Consider the following 24721-nt stretch of genomic DNA (forward strand, 5'->3'; position numbering starts at 1 on the left):
ATTGTTAAACCATAGAAAAGGTTAACCGTATTTTTGAGAGAAGAGAGGGCCAGTATAAAGATTTTTTGAGAGAAATTTTTGAAAGGACAACTAAAGTTGTTTGGTGAATACATAACTTGTCATCACTTTCTTGACATTTTAAGGCATCAAATTCATCCTCCAATTATAATTAGGGACATAAATAAGCAAAATGCCACCCATTACCGAAGAACAAAAAAATCAGGACGTTCAAGGTACTTTCTTCCCTCTTTTCTTTTTAAATTCTTTTACTTCTTTATTCTTGCTTTTAAAATGATAAAGATCCTTCATTTCCTATTCCTTTTTCAGAAATATATCATATATTCTAATTATTTGTTTATCTAATTCCCTCACTTATTTTCTTTCTAATTCTAATTGCTTGATGATTATGAAGACATCATTCAAGATGGATTTAAAGGAGCTGCCACGACATGTGCTCTTACTTCTCTAGCTGTGGTAATTTATTCCCTCCCTTCTATTTTTATGGAGTTATCGGAACTGGGGAAAATTACTTATTCACATCGGTATTTACACTAATCCAAATAATTTAACATTTGTAGGAGTAGTTAAAACTTAAATTATGCATCATTTAATCATAGTTGGGTGACAAATGTCTTGCTTTCATTAGTTTGGTGTAAATGTCGCACACACATAAATATGAGCCATTCCCATGAAGTACTTTATGTTTTTTGTGTGTTTCTTTTTGTCCTTAACCTATATTTTCCGGGTAAATTGTTTCAGTTTGCTGCTGCTCGCTATTGTCCATGGGCTAAGGCAAATATAAATTATGCTGGTAAAACATTCATCATATCTGCATGTAAGTAAACCAAAATTATGACGTAAAATTATTTATTTATCTTCAATTAAGATATTTCATTCTTTCCGATGAAGTTCAATTATTTTGTTTTTGTTATTTTTTTTCAGTGACTGCAGCTTCTTTTGCCTTCAGCGCTGAACAGTCTATGGTAAAGAAGCACCGTGGAAAATTTTGAGAAATTAAACAAATCTTAATTAGATAATAATCTGCTGGTGTTTCCCCTTACGTTTTGTAAATTTTCTGTAGTTTAAGGAGATGCCTAAGCTGTCCTTTTTCATTTCTTTATAATTTTGTGCTCTACTCATATATTGATTATAGTAGAAAAAAAAAAATTCCCAAAAAATAATGTTGAGAGCATTTTTTTAGTCAAATCCGTTAGGTCAAGATCATTTTTGGTCCTTTTTCGATTCTCCAATTTAAGCCATCAAAATCTTCCTTTCTTTCAACTTTGTGATAGATTAACTTGAGACTACTTTTGCAACGATGACAGTAGTATTCTCTTTCTTCATAGCAAAAAAGAAACTCTTGGATAAACTTCTCATGGATTCTACCCAAACTGCCCAAATGTACTCCTTAATACAGCTAGTAAGTCTCTTCAATGGCAATATCACCAACACGTATACACCAAGCAGTAATCTCCGAGTGCATGTTACCTACCTTTTGGGTTCACTTCATAGAATAAAACTGTTCGAGTACCGACTCCAAAGTGATAAAAGAGCTCCAGTATTGGGAAAGACTTAACTACACCCAATGTTTGCACCAAAACTACATTAATTGGTAATTTTTGCGAGAATGCATATTTAATCATGGTTTATTGATAAACAAGTATGTGAGACACATGTAATGCATTTTCAAAGGGTTAGTCTAAACACTAGGTAAGATTTTATCCTTGGAGTGCGCTGTCTATTTATCTTGCACCTGGAGTTAGAAGAAACGAATCAGGTTGGTAATCTATATATAATATAAAGCTAGGCATAAACAAGGTGATGTGGCACCTCTCTATGACCTCCATTTGCCTTTATCTTTTTTCTCCTTTTTCTCCTTTTTCTCTATTTTTTCCTTATTTTCTAATTAAAGGATTAATTGTATTCTGCCTTTATTGAGTTTGATTAAATTATGTAACAGACGTATTAATTTATTGCGCTAAAATGGCATCACTTTAGGATCACGATTACTGCTTCAGTTTTTTGTCGTTTCTTTTTTCATTTTTACCCCGTATGTTTCATTCACTTCAATTCTAATCTGTGCTTAAAAGTTCAACAGCCACAAACTACGTTAATTACGAAACCGTAAAGCCGCATCAGTTACTCATCGGCAAATATAAGTATAACTATTTCATCTACTTCTTAATCTGTTTTGACCATTTTCCCTTTCTTTTGGTTTCTAATGCGATATTATATTGAAAGAAGAGACTCGGCCTTTGTCCTTCCATTTTCACTACTTATTTGTTCGATGATGATTTCGACGTCGGTATTTGCTAATGAAGTAGGTAAATGGAAAACTGATTAATACCCTTTTTGAATTGTTCATATATATACTATTATATTTCAATCTTTTTTATCCTTAAAAAGCTTCTCTTGCTGATTTTAGTTTTCGTTCTACTAACATGTTTTCCCCGATCATTTTTAACGAAACTTTTATACCGTTTTATATTTAATGTTTGTTCTTTGATTCTGGTGGTACAACTTTAGATGGGGAAGAATAACGAATGGTGATTCCTCTACTAAATAAGAAGATATAAAGAAATTAAAAGGGTGAATTCTCATTTTAGAGTGATAGGAAATATTATCAATGACCAAACAAAAGTATGTGGTGCAGCGAATGAGGTTGCTCCTCTCGTAACCAGAGGTTTTGAGTTTGAGTCCTAGGTATGGAAAAATCCTCAGCGGGGAGCACTTCCACCGGATGAGGCCCTACGCAGTGCGAATCCGAATATAGTCGGGCTCTAATGCAAATATCGAAACAAGGTGGGAAACAAAACAAAAAAATACTATCAAGGTATTATTCTGTTATTTTTTGACAACTCTTTTCTTATTTAAGTTCCGCTTAAATATTATGTTTACCAACTTTTGCAGGATATGATGAATAAAAAAAAGCATACGTGAATTCTCCAAAGAATTAGGAGGAAGAGGAAGTATTGAAGATTCGTACAAATGAACAAAGAGAGATTTTTCTTTTTTGGAATAGGCATAATAGTTAAACAGGCCATCAAATTTGGCCTCAGCTTGTAAGTACGTCCTCCAACGTTGGGTGTGCAAAAGTAGGCATCTCAATTTATCTCCACTTTGTCAGTTAAACATTCCAACTTACCAAATGATCATCTAGACACCTCCAAATTTATGTGTCACGTCAGTGCCACATTATCATTTCTGTTTACGTGTTCAACTTTATACAAGTTGAGGTGTCTATTTGTGCACACCCAAAGTTGGATGACATGCTTGCTAGCTAAGGCCAAATTTGAGCGTCTGTTTATATATCATGCCTTTGGACTAACCTTGGGAAAGCGTGAGAAAAGGACAAAAATAGAACGGAACAAGTAAAAGAAAAGTACCAGTGGGAAATATGTTGAAAAAAGTTATTCCGTCTGTCTCATTTATCGGTCGTGGTTATTAAAATAGTTGTCTCAAATTATTTATAGTTTTAGAAGATCATGCACAATTAATTATTTTCCATTTAACCTTAGTAAAATTATGTTATTAATGAGATGACATATAAATAAACATTTAATGGAAATCTATATCTATCTATATATAATATAAAGCTAGGCATAGGCTAAGTGATGTGGCACCTCTCTATGGCCCAGAAAACCATTTATCTTTTTTCTCCTTTTTTTAAATTTTTTCTCATTTAAAAATTAATGTTCTATTTTTAAAAAACCAAAACATTACTTATTTAATTCTCTTAATTATACCTCTTAATTCTCTTACTCTCTTCCTCTTCTATTCGTTATTATTGTTGTAATAGAGAAGGAAAATGAAAAGTTATGAAGACCATTAAGAATTGTAGTAAATGGAAGACAATGAAGAGTGTTAGCAAAGAGTCATCTTGCATTGGGAGTGTTAATGATCTTTTTTTCTTATTTTTTTCTTAATTATATTACTTTTTCAGTTAGTTCTCCTTTTTTTTACTTTTTTTTAAAAAACTTTCTCTAATTTTTGTTTTAATTAGCCATTATTTCCGTTGAAAAAAGGAACATTCTTCCTAGATTATTTGTACGAAAATTAGTGCACCATGTACTAATTTTATTACCACGATCATAATGCATTCAATATTAGTGTAATAAGTTATAATTGTATTGGCTACTATAAATACAAAACATATCTAATTCATTGCACAATTTTTTCTCTTCCTTTTCATTTATCATTTGCATTCCGCTCCTCCTCCCAAATTTTTGCACAGAAAGTTCCATCTTTTTCTTTTCCTTTTTCTCAACGTGGGTGTTTTTTTGCCGGTTATTTTCTTTTTCGTACTCCTATTTAACTCTTCTGTTCCAAATGTCATTGTCTTGTATGATTTACCCTCCTACGTATTTTTTGTTGACCTAAAATCATTTTTTGTTCACCTCAGAAGAGTACATATTTTTTGTATTTTCAAAACAAAATCAACTAATACATGAAAAAGCTCACCACAATATCGATTGTACAGAAGAGTTAAATAGGAGTACGAAAAAGAAAATGACTGGCAAAAAAACACCCACGTCGAGAAGAAGGAAAAGATCTAGTAACAACGCATATATATACCCCACTTTGAGGAGCTTTTTCATGTATTAGTTTATTTTGTTTTCGTGATGCACACTGTTGTAGATTCTCTTTTATTTTCTTTATTGTGTTTGCTTTTAAAATGATTTTGAGTTTTTGATAGGTGACGACAATATCAAAGAAAAAGGTATTCACTCCTTAAGAGCTCGAAAAAAAAAAAAAGTGGGGGTATATATGTGTGTTGTTACTCTTTTAGTCTGTTCCAAACTTAATAAGTATAGTGCTAATTCGTATTTAGTAACTTTGCCTTTTGTTACCCTAAAATGTCTATTTGAATTTTAGGGCTAATTGTACTTAATTCAAATTGATTTTCGTTATCTTTTCATTACTTGCAATAGAAAAAAGATAGAGCGACAATTGAGAAAGTATAATTATCTCTACATGCTTCCCAAACAAATGACAACATGAAAAATATGTGATTATTTTCCTATGCATATGCATACAGTAGAAAAAGTCGGAACCACAAAGGACTTAACTTCCTCAAAATTTGCTACAAGATATTTTTAGGGAGAATAACGTATATAATTATGGTGTTTTTTTAAAGAGGTTGTCCCATTAATTTCTTAATAAAAACGAAAAATGTATATTATGGTTTACAACATACAATATGTTTTCTTAAATATCTAAAGATTATTCTTAAAATTAGATTTATATTGATAAAGGTTAGATTGTAATTCATTACAAATGTTTCAAAATTATTTTTATTTTTATGATACAAAAAATTGACGCGGTTTGAACTTTCTAAATTTATAAGTCTATTTTGTGAGTGAATGTTAATAATAAAGTGTCTTGCTATGCAATTTATTGGCATTATTTTTATTAGCTAAATGAAAAATAGATATTGTTGAAAGAAGAAGACGAGAGATAGTTCTAACTTAAAAGGTGATTTTTGAATTTAATACAGAGCCTAAAGCATGAAAAATATAAATAAAAGTCACTAAATCAATAGTTTTATTTTTAATCTCCGAGTATTAGAAAAAGGGTTAGAGACTATGTCGATAATATTATCGCGCGAAGCACGGATAAGTTTACTAGTATCTATGAACTCAGGCTTACATGTAATGAGTATAAGATATCATTGACACACCCAATATTCAGGGCGAAAAAATGATGTTCTCTGCAGATACAAAATATGCTTCTTTCCTCATTGTTTCCGAAGGTAAATGACGACAAGAAGATAAGTGGCCTATGGTATGAATGAAGAAGGGAGTGAATTGCTCCACTTCAGCCTATTGCTGGCTAATGAGAAGTTTCCTCGAATTGAATGAGTTAGAAAAATAAACCTTTAATAATTTATGAAAGGGTATGTTTAACCTTCTCATTTCCCGGTTTCGTTATTCGATTCCTGAAGACAAACTCAAAAAGCATAACGGTAGATTGCATCAGCTGCTCCATTATCATCATTGCTGGCACCAATCACATCTGCAACAGCTTTTGCTTTCTCTGATCCGTTACTGAGAGCAACACCAAGGGAAGCCAACTCAAGCATCTCCACATCATTCTCCCCATCACCTATGGCCATTATCTGAAAACAGAAGTGGAAGAGAAATTGGGGAAACTCAATAAATAGACTACAAAATTTTAGATTTTACACGCTCACATAGATCTAAAAATGCTTTGAACAACTAAATTGATACAGTTTTCATCATATCTCTGCCTCCAGCTTGAACTAGTCAGGGAAAAAATGCAACGGAAAAATCAATTGGATCTCCCAAGTCATGGCCCCATTAAGGCTATAGAGCAAGGAAATGTTTACTCTATAAACAATAGAAAGCTCCACAGTCCAGAGATAGATCCAAGATTTGAAGTTTCACAGTCGCATATTTAAAGATATTTAGTGGATTTCTTAATACATATACAGGGTTTGAGTAAAAGCTACTGCGTTCACGTGAACCCATAGATTACACCAGAAATCTGTCCTTACTCCACACTGTCAACCAAAACATCGGTGTTTCACAAGGCTTGGAGAAAAACATAAGCAGATCTTCCAATAAAAAATGTTCCATGAGTTTCGAGAGGTTTGTCAGTATAGATATCTCCTGTTCACTCCATATAGGCTATTTTTATATTGAAACTATTGCACTTGCACCATGAACCATCGGAAGATTGAGCACTATATCCAGTGAAAGATCAAGTCTATACCAGAGGAAGACCAAATGTTCAGAAATTTCTAATGTGTTAAGGTGTCAATTTTCAATTAAGTCTATAATTTGGGAGTTCCATCCTCACATTTAACCACTGCGATGTTAACTCTATATCTGACAGAAAATATATACAAGTGCCTACATGTATACAGCAATGCCACCTGAAACTTAACCCGCTCAAAATTATTAGCTCATAAACTCTATTTGTTCAGATATATGAGGTGTAGAGATTTTCTGGCATTCATTACACATTTCTTGGGTTGAAAATCCCATTTCTGGTACCGTCTTCAGCACGAGTATTAAAGAGAATGAAGCATGTTTCAAGAATGAAATTGACGACACAAAATTTATGCTGAGTAAAGGATCCTAAAGCAAGTTTCAGTAAACTTAAAAGTGTACCATGACGATTAAATGCTAAGAAGTTACACATAGGAAGGATGAATATCAATACTTGTTTCAATGTATATTTTATTTTATTTTTGTTTTTCCTGAGAAAAACTTTGTGTCAATGTAATTCTGATTAACAACTTCTATTCAAATGTTTTGAGATATTTTTAGGTAATAGAAGAGATAATGGAAAAAATATAATAGCACTCACCTCCTTAGGACTGACACCCAAATGATCAAGAAGTACTTTTACTCCACTGCCCTTGGAAGTTCCAGGAGGAACAATTTCCAGCATGTCCGGTTGAGCTTGGACAACAGAGGCATTATCTCCAATTGCCTCCGCCCAGTATGGTCTTAATGCAGTACTCACTCCCTCCGCAGTATCTAAGAAGATCACCTTCTGCAAATTGGCAATGAAGTATTACTTACAACCAAACCTAGAATATGGATGCTGAATGAGGAAAATATCCCCCGTCTTCTGCAGATGAAAAACTTGGAATTTAAACAAGCAAATAAAAACAGGGAGGAAGCCAAAAGGAAATTTAAGAATAAACAGAATAAATGTGAAAAAAGATTTAAAACACAATAGAATGAAAACAAAAAAGGTCGATAGAACTGTTTGCCATTTAGCTTGGACCTCTCTACAAATGGAGTGTATACCATGTGTTTACTCAAAGCGCCACCAATAATAAAAAGAAGGCCGCACCCTCCCATCAACACCGTAACAAGGAAAAAGAAAACCCAAGAAAACTAAAAAGATCATACAATGATGTAACTGTCCCTTTTTGCCTCGACCTTGAAGACACAAAAAGAAACATGAGCAGGAGATGTCAAGATGATTACAACCCAAATAATACCCAACAGGCCAACACACTAGCAAACTGGACATCTGCATCTTCACCAACAAGCGACCCTCAATATAGTAGTTAATTCTTTAGATTGTCTTTTATGTCTTATCTTCCCTTTTCTCTCTGTTTATTTTGCTTCGTGGAACCCTTCTTGAGTTCTAGCTCATTACCTTTTATCATACTTTCTGTGATTACTATAATATGTAAACTATCAACTTTAAAACTGATAAGAGAAACATTGTTTTTGGAAAAAAAAAAAAAAAAAAAAAACTTAGCTCAACTTGCATTAATAAACAAAAACCATTAATGGAATGGACTATTTCAAACATATGGAGAGGAATTTGACGTCCAGACAACTTTGGTAGGGGAGGGGAGGCTTCACCTCCATAACGTAGCAAAGTGCATACAAGATGTAAGCCAACCCACCCAAGACCAAAATTAAAAAAGCCTATCATTGAATTTAACCAACTCCCTAAGTATGTGGTGCATCCTAAATCAAGCCACCAGCTTGAAAAAAGGACTCTTCCAGCAAATTCGTATGCCTTTTTCCTTTCAGCTTAAATGTGCGGTACTAGTGCGAAGTGCAATTCCCTATCAATAATGAATGGCATATGTTCAGGGCAACAATGTAACCCTACAATTAATCTCCTATACCCTTCAATACTTGGAAAGTACCAGCCATATGCTTAGCAGCTAATTTCAGCAACATACCTGTATGTCTGGCCCTGCCAATAGTTGCTCGACTGAAGGAATAAGCTCAGCCTGGCAAAATAGATTAGATATGAAGCATTCAGCAACCCATGCCAATGCCTGTATAATGTCTAGCAAGATATAGACTATTGACAAGTATGGTACCTTTGGCTCATTATATATGGTATGAAGTGAATCTACAAGAGGGTGATGAAACAATGTTAAGATCCGATCCTCACTAAATGCAACAAGAGGAACCTTGTGCTCAAGAGAGTAGAGACATGCCTGTAAATTGAAGAATAGTCAGAATCAGGTCTCATATTGACCAGACCAGTAAATTTAATATCATGTGTTGGTGTCTGCATGAGACATTATAGAGCATAGTTTACAAATAGTAATACCTCGAGACCACTGAGCTTGGCACCGTTTACTCGGTGTACACTGAAACTATTTTTCTTCCTAATTAATCCGCTATACTAGACTAATATACAAGTTACTTTCCATCTATAACACATAAACAATGAGAAAACGAAATTCTTAAAGAATCCTCTTAGATATATTTGTTCAGACCTTAAAAATAAACCCGTCTTCCTTTTTCTTTTTTATAATTAAAGTGAATCTAGTTCACAAAAATCAGCACAAAGAAAATGCTTAACTTCACAAACTATAAAGGAGTTGAACTAATTTAACTCACGTATTCCATTAATGCATCAGGATTATACACAATGGTTGTGAATAAAGTGCTGTTATATGAAAATGATGTTGGGTTTTATATCCACGAGATAAGTGTAATATAGATGCAGACGTTAAGATGGATGTGCGCACATATAATATTTGACATGAAATTACCACATCCAACAAAAGGTGCAAGCAGCACAAATAGAGGATAAACTGAGAAAAGGTCGTCTAAGTTGGACTGATCATGTCCTACATAGACCTTCAAATGCATTGGTCCATAGGATTGATAGCGTGTTAGTTCAAGGCGTTAAAATTACTGGGGAAGAAGTTGTGTCAAATTTTGCAAACTAAGAACAGAAGAAAAAGCAATTCACGGAAATCATGTACGGAACAGGTAGACTTAAAATTACGGGGGAATGGGTTGAGTCAAGAAACCTAAAATCTCTTAAAGTTCATGCAAACTTAGTAAAGAACAAAAAGCAATGCACGGAAATCATATAAATAGGCAAAGACCAACTAGTCTGATTAAGATCTAGTCATTGTTTGTACACTTGCATAGTTCCGGTCTTTGCCTTAAGTCCTTTTTATTTGGTTAGACATTTTTTTGTCCGGAAAAAAAGAAGTATGAGATGTAGAAGACACTAACTCTGAAGAACCCTAACTTTTGTTTGAAAAACACATTATTGAGAACCATGATGAAATTAGTGAAATGATGTGGAAGATTCAAATAACTGATTCCAACTAGTCTTAAATTAAGGAGTAGTTGTAGTATAACTCTCATCTTCCATCAAAACATTGGTGATTCCTTTCCTTCCATATTGTCCATAGTATGGACATTGGAGTTGTAATTTAAAAAAAAAAAAAAAAAAAAACTGTGTTCGTGCCAGCTTGCACGCACCTCGACTAATTCCACGGGGTACCTGCTATCTCCCACAAACACAAGCAAGGAAGGGTAGGTACTCAAAGAGTCATATCTGACGGTAGTGTCTAGGCTAACTCGCGCGGACCTTCACTATTCCTCCAGGTACTTGCCATACCAAATAACTTGTCTATCCAGGCTTAGCCAAATGGAAAGAAATTACCTAGTGTCTTTTTGTCAGATTGTCTTGCACCCACTTAATTGACCACTAGGCACACCTTGGTGCATTCTTTGAAGTTATGTCTTTTTTATTTTAAAAATAAGAGAACCAATAAATTGACACGTGAAACATATGATTTACATCCTTCCATCTGAATTTACTCCTAATAGATCACAATATTTTGTAGTGCAATTATTTTTTAAGCATTATATGCAAACCTGATCCGAAAGAGTAAGACTGTAAACCATTAAAGGGGACTAAGGTGGCCACGAGCAAAAGGAAAATTACCTCTCTACACACAACCGGATCCAAGTTTCTTCGAGAAATTTCCCGGCCTTGTCTGCCATAGACGAGCAACCCCTGACATTAAGTGTATGATTTTAAAAAACATAAGAAACTTATAGCCCGGGGAAAAACTAGAAAAATGAAAGCTATTAAATTTTTTATAAAATGAAACTATTATTCCTTTTAGCCCAAACTAATGACCAACTTTATATATTGGGATGTTCCAAAATATGTCATTTTTCCTGAAAACCTTTTTTTAGACTGATTTTTTAGTAGAGTTATATAGGACAAACGTATGCTTAGGAAACATCATCAACTATGGTTCAATAGATGACAAAAAAAGGGCTGTAGAAAAGAATTTGCCAATAGTTGTTTCCTAAGCATACGTTTGTCCTAAATAACATCATCAAATATGGTTCACAAATAGGCTACTCCCCTCTATCCTTTATTGCTTCACTTTCCCTTTTCTATAGTCCCAAAATGGTTACATTTGTTTCCAAACTACCCTTTATCATATAAGCTTACTTACAACATATGAAGAACTTTCACATCTTTTTCTTTTTTTTTTTTTTTTTTTTTTTTTTACTTCCCTTTGTTATTATTTTGGAGAACATGTAAAAACCTTCTGTTTCACTGAACTTGTGTGAAAAATCAAATATGACAGATACCAGGAGGTCGGATATTACTGCAACCAAAAAAAAGGCCTAATTTTGGGAGGAAGTACAATACATTATGATTATCTTCACTGAATCTCTATATAATTTTGTAAGTGTATCTCGATTATTCATATCCACTTAGACAGATTGCATGGTTCGAAAGATTAAACAAAAGATGCTATTGACTAGGGATAGAAATGGAATAAGTTTAACCTGCACGAATACTCCTGGAGAAACCTCTGAAACAATGCCGTCTTTTCCAGCTAAACCTACACTCTTGAGTAGAGCAATGACAGCAGGACGAGTCTGTTCTCCAAGACAAAATACGAAGCTTATATTAATTGAGCAGAAGCAGGACAAAAACATAGTATATTGCATCAAGAAATACTATTATATCTAGAGGAAATCAGAAATTCTGCAAGATATGGGAAAAGAAAATAGCTAGTCCTCACTTTTCCAGTAGCTATGACCACTTTTACACCCCTGGAAGTGGCCTCTCTTAGAGCTTCAGCAGTTGCTGAACTAATCTGACTTTTGCTGTTCAGGAGGGTACCTTACATCAACAATGAAAAGAAAACACAAGATAATAAACAGGTGAAACATATTAAACAAACCAATTCTAAGCAACATACTTGTTTCCTTACCATCCATATCACAGAAGATGTAGCTAAACTTTGGTTTGTAAAATCGAAGACTCCCTTCTTTCTTCCTGTCTTTACATAGTTGACATGTAAGATTAACTCTTCAATCCCATTAATCAGGAAAGTAAATTTACAATAGAGAATAACAACACAACTAGAAGAGAGTAATTTAACAAAGAATGCCATAATCAATTTAACAAAGAATGCCACAATCTTTTAGTTGTTATTAGGTACATTACCATTGTTCTCCAAAGGAGGACTTCCAGCAGCCTCAGCATCATATGTGCTCTGAATTAATCCTTTTCCCTTCCACCCGAGACTTTTTAGAAGGAGCTCCTCTTCTTTCTCCATTTCAGCTTCAGCTTCATCACTAATCTCATGATCGAACCCCAAAAGATGTAGCAAACCATGAACCTGCAGGGAAGACGATGAACGATTGTCTAATTTGTAAGACAATATCAAATTCTAGTACAGTTGGCTACTGTGGTCCTTCCTACTTCAGGACAATGACAATCGAAAAGGCTTTAAATCTATAACCATATGACCACATGAATGCAACTCCATAACAAACGAACAACCGAAAATAAGGGAGTGAAAGAAACCATGCAAGTCCATATTTAATGAACACTAATGGATAGACTTCCTAGTACAAGAATGTCAAGGGTACTCGTCGTGGAAGATACATTGACATCCAAGATTGAGGATTAGCCTTTCTTTCAGGGACAATATTCAGATATGACCAAATATTCCACGATAAAATTAGGGACAGGAATTGGTCATCAACTGTAAGACAACTGAGTTAACAACAGCATACAGGGATTGTTCAGAAGTATGTGAAACCTACCAGTAAGATGCGTATCTCGTCCAGTAAACTATGCCCCCTTTCCTCTGCTTGCCTTGCTGCTGTCTCCACTGAAATCACAATGTCCCCCAACATTAACTGTAGAACACGAACCTAGTCAGCTTTGTTACATGAGGTGTGACATGCGAATAATGAAGCTTTTTCTTACAATCGGAAGCTCAAGTTCAGGTGTATGTTGAGACATTGAGAGGACATCAGTAGGCCTATCCTCATCTCTCCAATCCTTATTAAGTTCGCGGATGAACTCATCGTTGCAAAGCATTACTGATAATTCAACACTTTCAAAGCAACCAACGTCATTAATTGCTCTATCCCTCGTTTGATACTCTGAATCTTTCAAATCATCAAATGCTAATTTCATAGCCATTGGAACATTAAGACGAAGCAGTTCAGCGATATCCTGCAGAGACAGAATTAGGAATGAAAAAAATAGAAAGAAATGAATTTACAAATTAAAGTTGCTGCAAAGTAGTGCCTAAAACTTTCTTGATGGAATTTTTATTCGGAAATTTTCAGCTAGCTCAAAAGTAGGTGGCTTAATGCACTTCAAATGCATATATCTTCCCGCCTATTTTACTGATTTTGGCATTTTTGATACTAATGCTTTTTCATCTCTCCTTGAGCCGGGGTCTATCAGAAACAGCCTCCCTACCCGTCAAAAGGTAGGGGTAAGGTCTGCATACACTTTACCCTCCCCAGACCCCACCTGGTGGGATTATACTGGGTATGTTGTTGTTGTTGGCATTTTTGATACTGAAGAACTTGCAAAATCAATAGCTATTATCCACTGAGGACTTATTTATTGGTCGTATCTCTTCCCTGGCTCGTGAAACTCATTTTGGCCATATTCACATTGCATTGTCTTATCTATATCTTGATTTCTTCCCTTAAAAAGCCTGGTTTGGAAGTGAAATCATGGGAGTTTTATAATTCAGTTAGCAAAGCCTCTTAGACTCTAGTTTCTTTTATTCAGTAAGCGAAGCCTACTTATTCTCTAGTTGCGCCTTAATATTCTAAACACTACGTAGAAATTCTTCCCCGAGGAAAAATGACTCTGAGACATAGTTCAGACTTCAGAGTGAAGAAGTTCATATATGATCATGGACATAATTCTTAGTTCATTTCCCTGGTCAGCACTTTGTTTTAGAAGGCAGCATTTACTTCACAAGCTTTTCTGATAATTCCTTATCCACAGAAATGGCTTGTTCACATGCATGAGGAACATAAAATGATCAATAGATGCCAAAAATGTGCATATATTTGAGTTGCATATGCTCTTCCTGTTGCCATTTGCACTTGTGAATACTAAAGTTCAAAATTTACATGGCCAAAAAATGTTACACAAATCAAAATTAACATATTTCTTAAACTAAACTACTCCCCCCGTTTCACTTTGTTTGTTTGGTTTTAACTCGGCACGGAGCTTAAGAAAGTAAAGAGGACTTTTAAATCTTGTGGTCTTAAACTAAAAATACGTATAATGTATCAAAATGTCCTTTAATCTTCTGGTCTTAAACATGTCATATGTAAAGTTGTAATTAAAGAGTTGCGAAAAAGAAAAAAGAAAAGGAAAGTAAGAAAAACAAATTGAAAACAGAGTAAGTACATATATTTGAGTTGCATATGCACTTCCTGTTGCCATTTGCGCTCGTATGCTAAAGTTCAAAACTTTACACATGGCCAAAAAATGTTACACAAATCAAAAATACCGTAATTAAACTAGGGAAAATTACTGCCAAATACCATTCAGCCATGTAGTTTACAAAATATGTACATTGTATAGGTAATGTAAAGTTTATACTAAATATACATATAATTTACATACCTATACATGTAACATACATATAATATACATAATTATACGTGTAATATACATACCTATACACTACCTATACAGTCTTCGGCCATGTTTGGTAAACTAGATGGCCAAAAGGTACATTTATGTAAGTTTCCCAATAAACTAAGGTACATTACCAGAATTTCAGGATCATCTGGCAATTGTTGTTCAATGCAAATATTTACACTAAGTTCCAACTCTTTCTCTTTCTTCTTCTTTAACTGCAACCGTTTACTAGACTTCCTATACTCTCTCTGAGAAGCAAAGACTTTACCATTCATTCCAGCAACACTCCATCTCCTATCGGAATTGCAATTCAATCCATAATAATAATGAAACTCCCGACCAATAATTAACGAAGGTTTCATATGAGTCGCCACTGTAGACGACGGAGGAGTAATGAAATGAGAGTTCGTCATGGCGGATGTGGCGGCGGCGGTGGGATGGAATGCGCGTGGGAGAACACGCGCCGCCATTGCGAGTGGTGGTGGAGGAGTGCGGCTAAGACGAGAAAGCATTCAGGTAGGGAAAATGTAGGAACTTGTTTACTGTATTTATTTGTGTATAATCTTTTCCTCAAAACGTAACGCTCGATTGAGTGGACATTACTGGACGGAGGGTTAGACGTCAGCGCGGTAATGACCTCGCTTTTATTAACTACCTTGTGCTCTAAACCAACTAATGTTGCACCTTTACAACACAAAAATAAAAAGGGAAAAGGGTCAAAAATACCCCTCTACTTTGAAAAAAGGGCTAAAAATATCCTCCAAACTTATTTTGGGTCAAAAATACCACCCCCATCCTTAAATTTTTCCAATATACTCCTGTCTTGACAGAAATTATCCCCCAAAATAACCCGAAATCATTTTCTAAACCCGTTCCATCATTTAAACCCGACCCAACTAAATAATAACCCATAAGATCTCCTTATTCCCCCAATACGTAGGTTTGAAGTTTGAGGGAATTGGGGGAATAAGGGGATCTTATGGGTTATTATTTAGTTGGGTCAGGTTTAAATGATGGAAATGGGTTTAAAAAGAATTTTTGTATTTTGGGGATAATTTCCACAAGACAGGGTATATTTGAAAACTTTAAGGACGGAGGGTATTTTTGACCCAAAATAAGTTCGAGGATATTTTAAATTTTTCCAAAGTAGAGGGTATTTTCGAATTCTTTTCCCAAATAAAAAGGCAAGAGCATCGCTTTGATGCTCCCAGGAACACACTGCTCTCCGATATCAAGTTTGTGACGCTCCAACTGACAGGTGACGGGCACGCGTCTTAACTCGACCGAGCGAACCATCTATATTAGAACTTATGCAAATACTTATGAACCTGAGTCAAATAATATAACAAACTCATAGGAACACATAAGCAATGCCACTGGCATCTGTATACATATGAGTGGGTCATTGAGTCTGAAACATATGACTGCTATTCAAGTATATACAAATAACTACAAATGCATGTCTATGAAGCCTCTATGATGACTCAAAATGTACAACTGCCATACTGTGGGGATAGGCCCCGACCTACCCTACCAGACTCGAATCGGCTCCAGATATAAATGGAGCGTATAGCACATCAACTGAATATCCGCAAATATTTAGCGAGAAAGTCTACCAACCTGTTCAGAAAGTCTACCAACCTGTTCATCTGAACCTGCAATATGAACACAGTGCCCTCGGCAAAAGTGACATGAGTATAGAACGAATTGTACTCATATGTAAGACAGACAGGATAGCATATGCAAATACAGAAGCTCATATAAGAGGCAAATGAAGCTGAAACAACAGTATACAGTAGGAAACTGAAAACAACCTGTGGGATCACATATTACATCTTACAGTACTAAAGTCATTCTGAATATTCTTTGAATCATTCTAGTGATACTTTTGAATTGCTATATGTAGCAATGTTCTCGGATCATTCATTGTAGCACTTGGGGATCATATACTTTGGTTACTGTATGTGATATCCATTCTTAAACTTTGTTTAGAACACATAAACCATATGGGGCACATAGTAACCAATTTACCGAGTCATAAGGGTCTAATACACATAATACCTGTCAAACTAATAAGATATACAAGCTATCCGCTATACTTGGCTAGTCTTAACATATGATTCATATTGTTGGACTATCACTTTATTATTACATTATGAAGGGCACTAACACCTGATTCAATATAATAGGCAAGACAAATGATCTAGTTAACACATGAGACCTGCACGTATTAGCACATACTAACATCATTTCACCTTTTAACCGTAATCTACTAATCTTCGAAAGTATGGCTTGTGCATAATGTCGTGCGCTATAAAATAATATGCCAAGCATTACATGTGCCGCATCCGGTCTATGATGTATCACCGTACGTAATCATATATATGCCAAGTATGGCATATGCCGAGTACGGCCTATAGCGTAACATCATACGCTATCATACACTATGCCAATTATGGCCTGATCATACGCTATCATACGCTATGCCAAGTATGGCCTTTCGTGCGTAGCACGTAAAAGTAACCACTAAGGGTGCAACTACATATATCTACATGAGCAACAACTACTTTACAGTACCAAGCCACTCAATAATCTTTTGAATTCATTGTACATTATCTGTTAAAGTTGTTGACTTGTGACATGCCTCGCTATTTATATAAAAATTATGGATTTACTGCAGATAACTATTCTCATCTAACATTTATAAAAACATACAAATACCATCCTTGGAATCTTTGTTCATTAACTTATAGAGGTGTTACACATGATTTGATGGAATCGTTAACTTGTAGATGTAGTTTATTAGACATACAAATGACACTTGGTTTTCTCGTATGAAGAACTTGACATTCTTGTTAGACAGGGGGTTCTACACAACCATATGAGAGCTTGATATGAATAAGATCACATGAAAGAAACAATTGTATACGAATAGAAGGCTCACAATATTCATTCTTTGAAACTCATAAAGAAGGAGGGACATATGACTAGACTTCATGCCGACGAATACGATATGGACATTTGCACTTGCTATTCTATATTTCTCATTTGGTACTTTCTGAATCTGTACTCTAGTCCTTTGAATCATCCTACTCTTGTTAAAGACTATGATCGCCTATGTCAACATGATTCATCTTAACTGTCACTCTACAACCCAATAGTGGTAATCTGAATACTGTCAACATAACACACCTTAAGTAAAGGACTGTAAGTCAATAACGATTACCTTAAGTCAAAATGATTATCTTAAGTGGAGATCTAGAATCCATCAACAATATTCCGAAACTCATCCATATAACTCATCTTCTATAAGACCTATAACTCGTCGACGAATACCTGAAGCTATTCATGTGGATCACCTTATTTTATGATCTTTAACCTACCAACTATCACCCTGAAAGCTAGCCATACGATTCATCTTACATACGATCTATAACCCTCTAACAGTACTTTAGAAACTTTTGACATCACTTATCCTAAGGGTAATCTATGACCCTTTTAGAGATGCTTTGGAAACTCGACTCTGGCATTGGAACAATTGAATGAAGTATCGATATCGAAACACATAATGTAACTTTTACTCAACTTATAAAACATATAACATAGAACCAATATGCTTTTCGTAACTTTAGGTCGTAGCTCATATAGAGAAACAACAAACGGAAGTCGTGCCATAGCAGAGAGAGAAATGATAGCCTTACATAGCTGGAATCTATCTTTGAAATCTACTACAACAACAATATACCAAGTATAATCCCACCATGTGGGGCCCAGTGAGGTAGAAATAGACAAGTGATTTACCCTTACCTTTAGGATAGCGTTGTTTCCAATAGACTCTCGGCTCAAGAGAAGGGTCCAAGACAATAAGAATAACAATAACAACAACAATAAGAATAACAATAACAATAACAATAACAACAACAATAAGAAATAACAATAACAATGATAATAATAATAATAATAATAATAATAATAATAATAATAATAATAATAATAATAATAATAATAATAATAATAATAATAATAATAACAACAATAACAATAAGAATAACAATAAGAATAATAATAATAATAATAATAATAATAATAATAATAATAATAATAATAAGATAAATGAAGTTAAAGAAGGAAAGAAAGAAACAATCAAGTTATATTAGAGATCTAAAAAATAAATGAATGCCCAAAGATAATAATACTCCTAGTACGAAAAAGAAAAAATCCCCGCGGCCCCCTGCTAGCCCTCTATCCTGATACTCAACCTCCACACCCTCCTATCAAGGGTCATGTCCTTAGTAAGCTGAAGCCGCAATATATCCTGCCGAATCACCTCTCGCATGACTTTTTTGGCTTACCCTTCCCTCTCATCAGGACCGCCACTGACAGCCTCTCACACCTCCTCACTGGCGCATCAGCACATCTCCTCTGCACATGGCCGAACCATCTCAATCTTTCTTCCTGCATCTTATCCACCATGGGGGCCACACCCTCCTTGTCCCGAATCATTTCATTCCGAATCATATCTCTCCTAGTATACCCGCACATCTATCTCAACATCTGCATCTGTACTGCCTTCATCTTCTGTACATGAGCTTTCTTAATTGGCCATCACTCCGACATAATCGGTCTAACCACCACTTTGTAGAACTTTCCCTTAAGTCTAGGCGGCACCTTCTTGTCGCACAACACACCTGATGTGAGCTTCGATTTCACCCATCCTGCTCTAATATAATGTGTGACATCATTATCAATCTCACTATTCCCTTGGATGATTGATCCCAGGTACTTGAAACTTTCTTTCTTGGGGATGACCCGAGTATCAAGCCACACGTCCTCGTCCTCTACATGTATCACATTACTGAACTTGCACCCTAAGTATTTTATCTTAGTCCTGCTCAACCTGAAACTTATTCACTTCAGGGTCTGTCTCCAAACCTCCAACCTCGTGTTAACACCGTTTCACATCTCTTCAATCATCACAATGTCATCTGCAAATAACATGCACCATGGCACCCCTCTTTGAATGTGACGGGTCAGTGCGTCTATCGCTAAAACAAACAAAAATAAGCTAAGAGCGGATCCCTGATGCATGCCTATCGTGATTGGGAATTATTCTAAGTCACCTCAAACTGTTCTCACCCGGGTCTTGGATCCATCATGCATGTCCTTAATCACTATAATGTATGCTACAGGAACACCTCTAGCTTCTAGACATCTCCTAAGACTTCCCTTAGGACTTTGTCACATGTCTTTTCTATGTCAAAAAACACCATGTACAAGTCTCTCTTCTTCTCCCTATACTACTCCACCAACCTTCTCACAAGGTGAATGGCTTTTGTGGTCGAACGTCCCGGTATGAATCCGAACTGGTTCTACAAAATAGACACTATCTTCCTCATCCTTGCTTCCACCATTCTCTCCCAAACTTTCATCATATGGCTCAACAGCTTGATACCCCTGTAGTTGTTGCAATTTTGGATATCCCCTTTGTTCATGTACAACGGGATCATAGTGCTCCATCTCTACTCTTCAGGCATCTTCGATGTCCTAAAATAACATTCAACAACCGCGTATGCCATTCCAAGCCTCTCCCGCCCGCATTCTTCCAAAATTTTACCGGGATTTCATCTGACTCGATCGTTCTTCCCCTGCTCATCTTACGCATAACCCCCTCGACCTCCTCAACCTTGACCCGCCTACAGTACCCAAAATCACGGTGACTCTCTGGGTGCTCCAATTCGCCTAGTACGATGTTATGGTCCTCCTCTTCATTCAAGAGTTTATGAAAGTAAGTCTGTCATCTTTGTCTAATATGGGCATCTTCCGCCAAAACTACGCCTTTCTCGTATTTGATACATGAGGAGATCAATGTGCATAGGTATTTTATGCTCGTACTCTGTCAAATTATAATAAAATTTAAGATATCGTCCCACAGAGATTGGAACTACCTAGGCTACAAAGTTGTATTAATTTTGTTACTATTTGAGAGGATCAAATTGATGAAAAGGGAGTTGTTCAAAAGTCTTGAAAATTATGATAACAAAATAAGAAATATTTTTGGATTTTTCTAATAAATGATAGAGGCCGGGATATTTTCAAGACCCAAATCATGGATCGCGTACGCACCTACCCATTTCACACTTGGTAGGCGAACCCGTCCCGTAATCAACTTCCAAAAACAACATAAGAAAGTAAATAAGAAGAAATAGCAATCTCAAAATAATAAATAGATAATCATGCAGAATCCCACAACATAAAACCCCCGAATCTGGTCTAAATAGTAGGAGAGCAACTAATACATATGTCTAGAAAATACAAGTATGAAAATAAACATCTATGTCAGAATGGGAAAAATAAAGACAGAGGTATAGAGGAGTCTTCGGGTATCGGATCCATCAGATTCTCACCCTGGACACTCGAAGCCTAGCCTCAAGATCACTCTCAAGGGGTAGAAGTGGAGCCTGCTACTAACTTTGCACTCAGAAAAAGAGTACAGCAAGGTAGTATCAGTACATACACCATGTACCGATAGGTATCATAGGCCGACAACAGTTAGATAACATATTTAAAAGAAAGAACTGAAAGATAGGCATGAGAGCAGTCAAGTACAATCACAACACAGTCTAAGAATAAATAACACATGTGATGGGAATACCAAAGCAGAATTAATGTAAAATATGAATGAAGTAATATGCAATGCAATGATATGCACTAGCCAACTGTCTGTCTCCGTACACACATGCTACAGATAGATAACCTCCACGTATGGATAGTCATGACCCATGGAGGACCAGCGAAGTCCGTGTACTAGTCACTCTGGACACAACCCATGAATGACTTCCACAACACCAGTCACTCCGTGCACAACCCAAAAGTGGCTTCCATATCACTAGCCATTTCGCACACGGCCCAGAGATGGCTACTCTATCAAATCTATTCATAATCTCGGATATTCTCTTCTTACTTATCCTCATCAGTACCAATCATAGTTCATATAAATGTATCATGAAAAATGAGCATGAATGCAATGCATAATATTAATCTCAAATGTAAGCATATCAAATCTCAATCGTGCCTCTACATGAGCACATATCACAATATCAATACCGTATCAAGTTCTTTCCTTTATCAGTGATGATGTCAAGATAAGTGAGAGACAAACGTATCACAACCACAACATGACAATTTAGCAACAAGTCCAATACTACACACTTGGCAACAAGCCAAATCACAACAAACGAGACAAGCCCACAAAGTCAACAACAGTACCAACCTAAGAATATCCATCACAACTTCATACTCGAAGGCTTAACATGCTTTCTCCATTAATAACTAACTCTACATATGCTTCGCCAACTGGAGTCTAACCAAAAGGTAAGCCGCAACCTACCTCGCTACCGAGCTGGTGCCACGAACAGTCAAATCTGAGTCTTGCCCTTCCGAAGAGCCTCCGAATATTCAAAGTCTAGCCATTATCGAAATCTAAGTTAGAAATAGGGAACAACGTTACCCATAATGCTATACATTCGTTCGAATCAAAATCAACTAAGGGAAAGAGGGAAATCGGACCCACAAGGGCAAAATAGGTATTTCAAAAATGGAATTGGTAACCCAATGTTCTAGAAGTTCAATTACACTTCAATTGCTAATTTAGCTCAATTATTGATCAATTTCATTATTCATGGCAGAACCCCCAAATTAGTCATAAACCCTAGCTTTTCCATATTCAATTTCTCAACTCAAATTGAATATTCAACCCTATTGGTTACTAATTAATGAAAATTTCATGCTTAGATTAGTCAAATCCATCAATTAATCTCACATTCAAAGCCTAAATTTCAACTAACAAAATTAAGGTTGAAACCCATCTTCTCCAATTAGCTTTCTAGATTTCCACCATATATTTCAAGCTTAGAAAGGTAAATAATGGATAACAAGGTGCAAGAGACTCACCCAAAGAAGAATCCACTCATAAACACTTTAAATCTCCCTTGAATCACTTTGGAGAATTAATTTTGGAATGGGAAATGAAGGGTTTAGTTTAGGCATTTAATGCTTCTAGAGCAGCGCCTTTCGCTCCAGCGGAAGTGGTCCAGCTGCCGCACATTCGCCTCGGAGGAATACCATCCGCTTGGGCGGATTTCAATAGAATCTCAAGACTTCCGTGCTTGCGGATCAAGCCTCGCTGGGGCAAGACACCAATAACCAGTGAAATTCCGATTTTTCACCAAGTTCACCCCAAATCCTGACATACACCCGAGACCTCCCAGTTATAAAACAGATATGCACACATGCATAAAAATACGTTACAGACTCACTCGTGGTCTCAAAATTCCCATCGGATGTCTATTTGAACGGGTCAACCCCTAACGGCCAAAAACTAACTTTCCAACCAATAGCCCAAAATGCTCCCGAGTGGCTCGGGAACAGAACTGAACATCCCACCAAGTCATAATCGACCCTCTGGACCTCATGGAATTGATGGATTTCTGAAAAAGGTCCGTTTACTCAAAAATCAACTATCGGTCAATGATTTTTCACTTAAAGGTTCTAATTCTCATAAGCCACCATACAACTCACCCAATTACCTCGAGGATCGTGTCTGTCATTCTCGGGAGTCAAAATCATACTAACAGGGCTCGAGGAAAGGTCAACGGGAGCAAATGGGTCAAAAGTGCAATAACGACCAAACGGGTCGTTACAAATACTTTAAATCGGCAAGATAAAATTATTTTAATAAAATCAAAAGTTTAATATTTATTTCTCTATTTAAATAATGATTGATTATTTCTAGTACAATCACTCCACGTAACGACAATATGTTAATAGCACACTCTCTCTTATACTATTAATTTATTGACAATTAATTAGTGACATTAAACAATAATTAATTAATAACACCTCTTTCGATTAATATAGTTAACCAATTAAAGTAATGGCTTCAAATAAGAATTATCTTACTTGAGTGCACCAAGTGAACAAAAGCCTCTTTCGATTAGCTTTTGCTAAATCAATAACTTTATTAGTCAATCCCTCCGTGAGAAATAGGACTGAAAAAAATAAGACAAAGGTCCCTTAAATCAATAAACTTATTTGAGTCAATCCCTCCGTGAGAATTAGGACTAAAGGAATAAGATAAAGATCATAAAAATTAATAAACTCATTTGAGTTAATCCCGCCGCAAGAATTAGGACTAAAAGAAATAAGATAAAGATCATTTAAATCAATAAACTTGTTTAAATCGTTCTCTTCTCCCGAATAAGGAATAAAATAATAAGACAAAGATTTTTGTAAAGAAATATAATAATATCCAATAGTAGATATAACTAATATCAACTACTTTGGTGTATAACGATGATAAAGAGAAAGTCCTAACATAAGAAGATAATAAAATAAAGATGTTTATCATAATAGCTTCATTAAGCTTCATCTAGTATCCCAACCAAGGAAACTTACTCCATTGGGGAGTAGAAAAACTAAATAGAAATAAAGATTAAGAAAATATTTTTACTACAAGAAAGAACTAAGAGAGACACCAAGCCTAGTTCTTGTGTCCTCTTCACTATTGGATGCAAATCGGATGAAAGATGGGATGCTTTTCTTCTACAAACATGTGCCTATTTATAGGAGAATTCCTACAATTCTTTGGTGAGAATTTGCAAGAGAATGTCAATATAATCTTATATCCTTGATGAGAATTTGATATGGCAATTTATCATGCAATCTTGGTGAGAATTTGACATGATAAATTGTTATGAAATCTCGATGACAATTTGCCATAACTTTGTATCTCTTGAATTTGTGTAATCTTTGGTGAAGTTGTCATGGATGCATCCTCCTTCCTTGACTTTTATTTCTTGCTTCTTCTCTTTTTCCATGTATTCTTTTTCCTGCAAGAGTTGTTAGAAAAGTGCCAGAATCTGATATAAATTATTCATATTTTATTTTAAAATATTATACTTTTATACTAAAATTACATGAATAATTTTTATCCATAAATACACTTCACTTGGTCTAG

The 24721-nt window shown here is 35.4% G+C and overlaps 2 protein-coding genes across 2 annotated transcripts; one reads left to right on the forward strand and one right to left on the reverse strand.

The window, feature by feature from the left end:
* Positions 1 to 85: 85 nt before the first annotated feature.
* Positions 86 to 1157, forward strand: LOC132069231 (early nodulin-93-like). Its single transcript, XM_059462643.1, has 4 exons — positions 86 to 233; positions 413 to 474; positions 760 to 835; positions 943 to 1157. Exons 1-4 carry the CDS (start codon positions 191 to 193, stop codon positions 1008 to 1010), a joined length of 249 nt encoding a protein of 82 aa, XP_059318626.1. The 5' UTR covers positions 86 to 190; the 3' UTR covers positions 1011 to 1157.
* Positions 1158 to 5645: 4488 nt separating this feature from the next.
* LOC132029677 (endoribonuclease YBEY, chloroplastic-like) lies at positions 5646 to 15264 on the reverse strand. Its single transcript, XM_059418987.1, has 12 exons — positions 14838 to 15264; positions 13012 to 13263; positions 12846 to 12941; positions 12241 to 12415; positions 12005 to 12073; positions 11813 to 11913; positions 11574 to 11666; positions 10708 to 10779; positions 8828 to 8947; positions 8684 to 8734; positions 7336 to 7524; positions 5646 to 6118 (listed from the first exon to the last, which is right to left on the reverse strand). Exons 1-12 carry the CDS (start codon positions 15216 to 15218, stop codon positions 5951 to 5953), a joined length of 1767 nt encoding a protein of 588 aa, XP_059274970.1. The 5' UTR covers positions 15219 to 15264; the 3' UTR covers positions 5646 to 5950.
* Between the last annotated feature and the right edge of the window lie 9457 nt (positions 15265 to 24721).

Source organism: Lycium ferocissimum, chromosome 9 (assembly GCF_029784015.1).
Source record: "Lycium ferocissimum isolate CSIRO_LF1 chromosome 9, AGI_CSIRO_Lferr_CH_V1, whole genome shotgun sequence".
Taxonomy (NCBI): Eukaryota; Viridiplantae; Streptophyta; class Magnoliopsida; order Solanales; family Solanaceae; genus Lycium; species Lycium ferocissimum.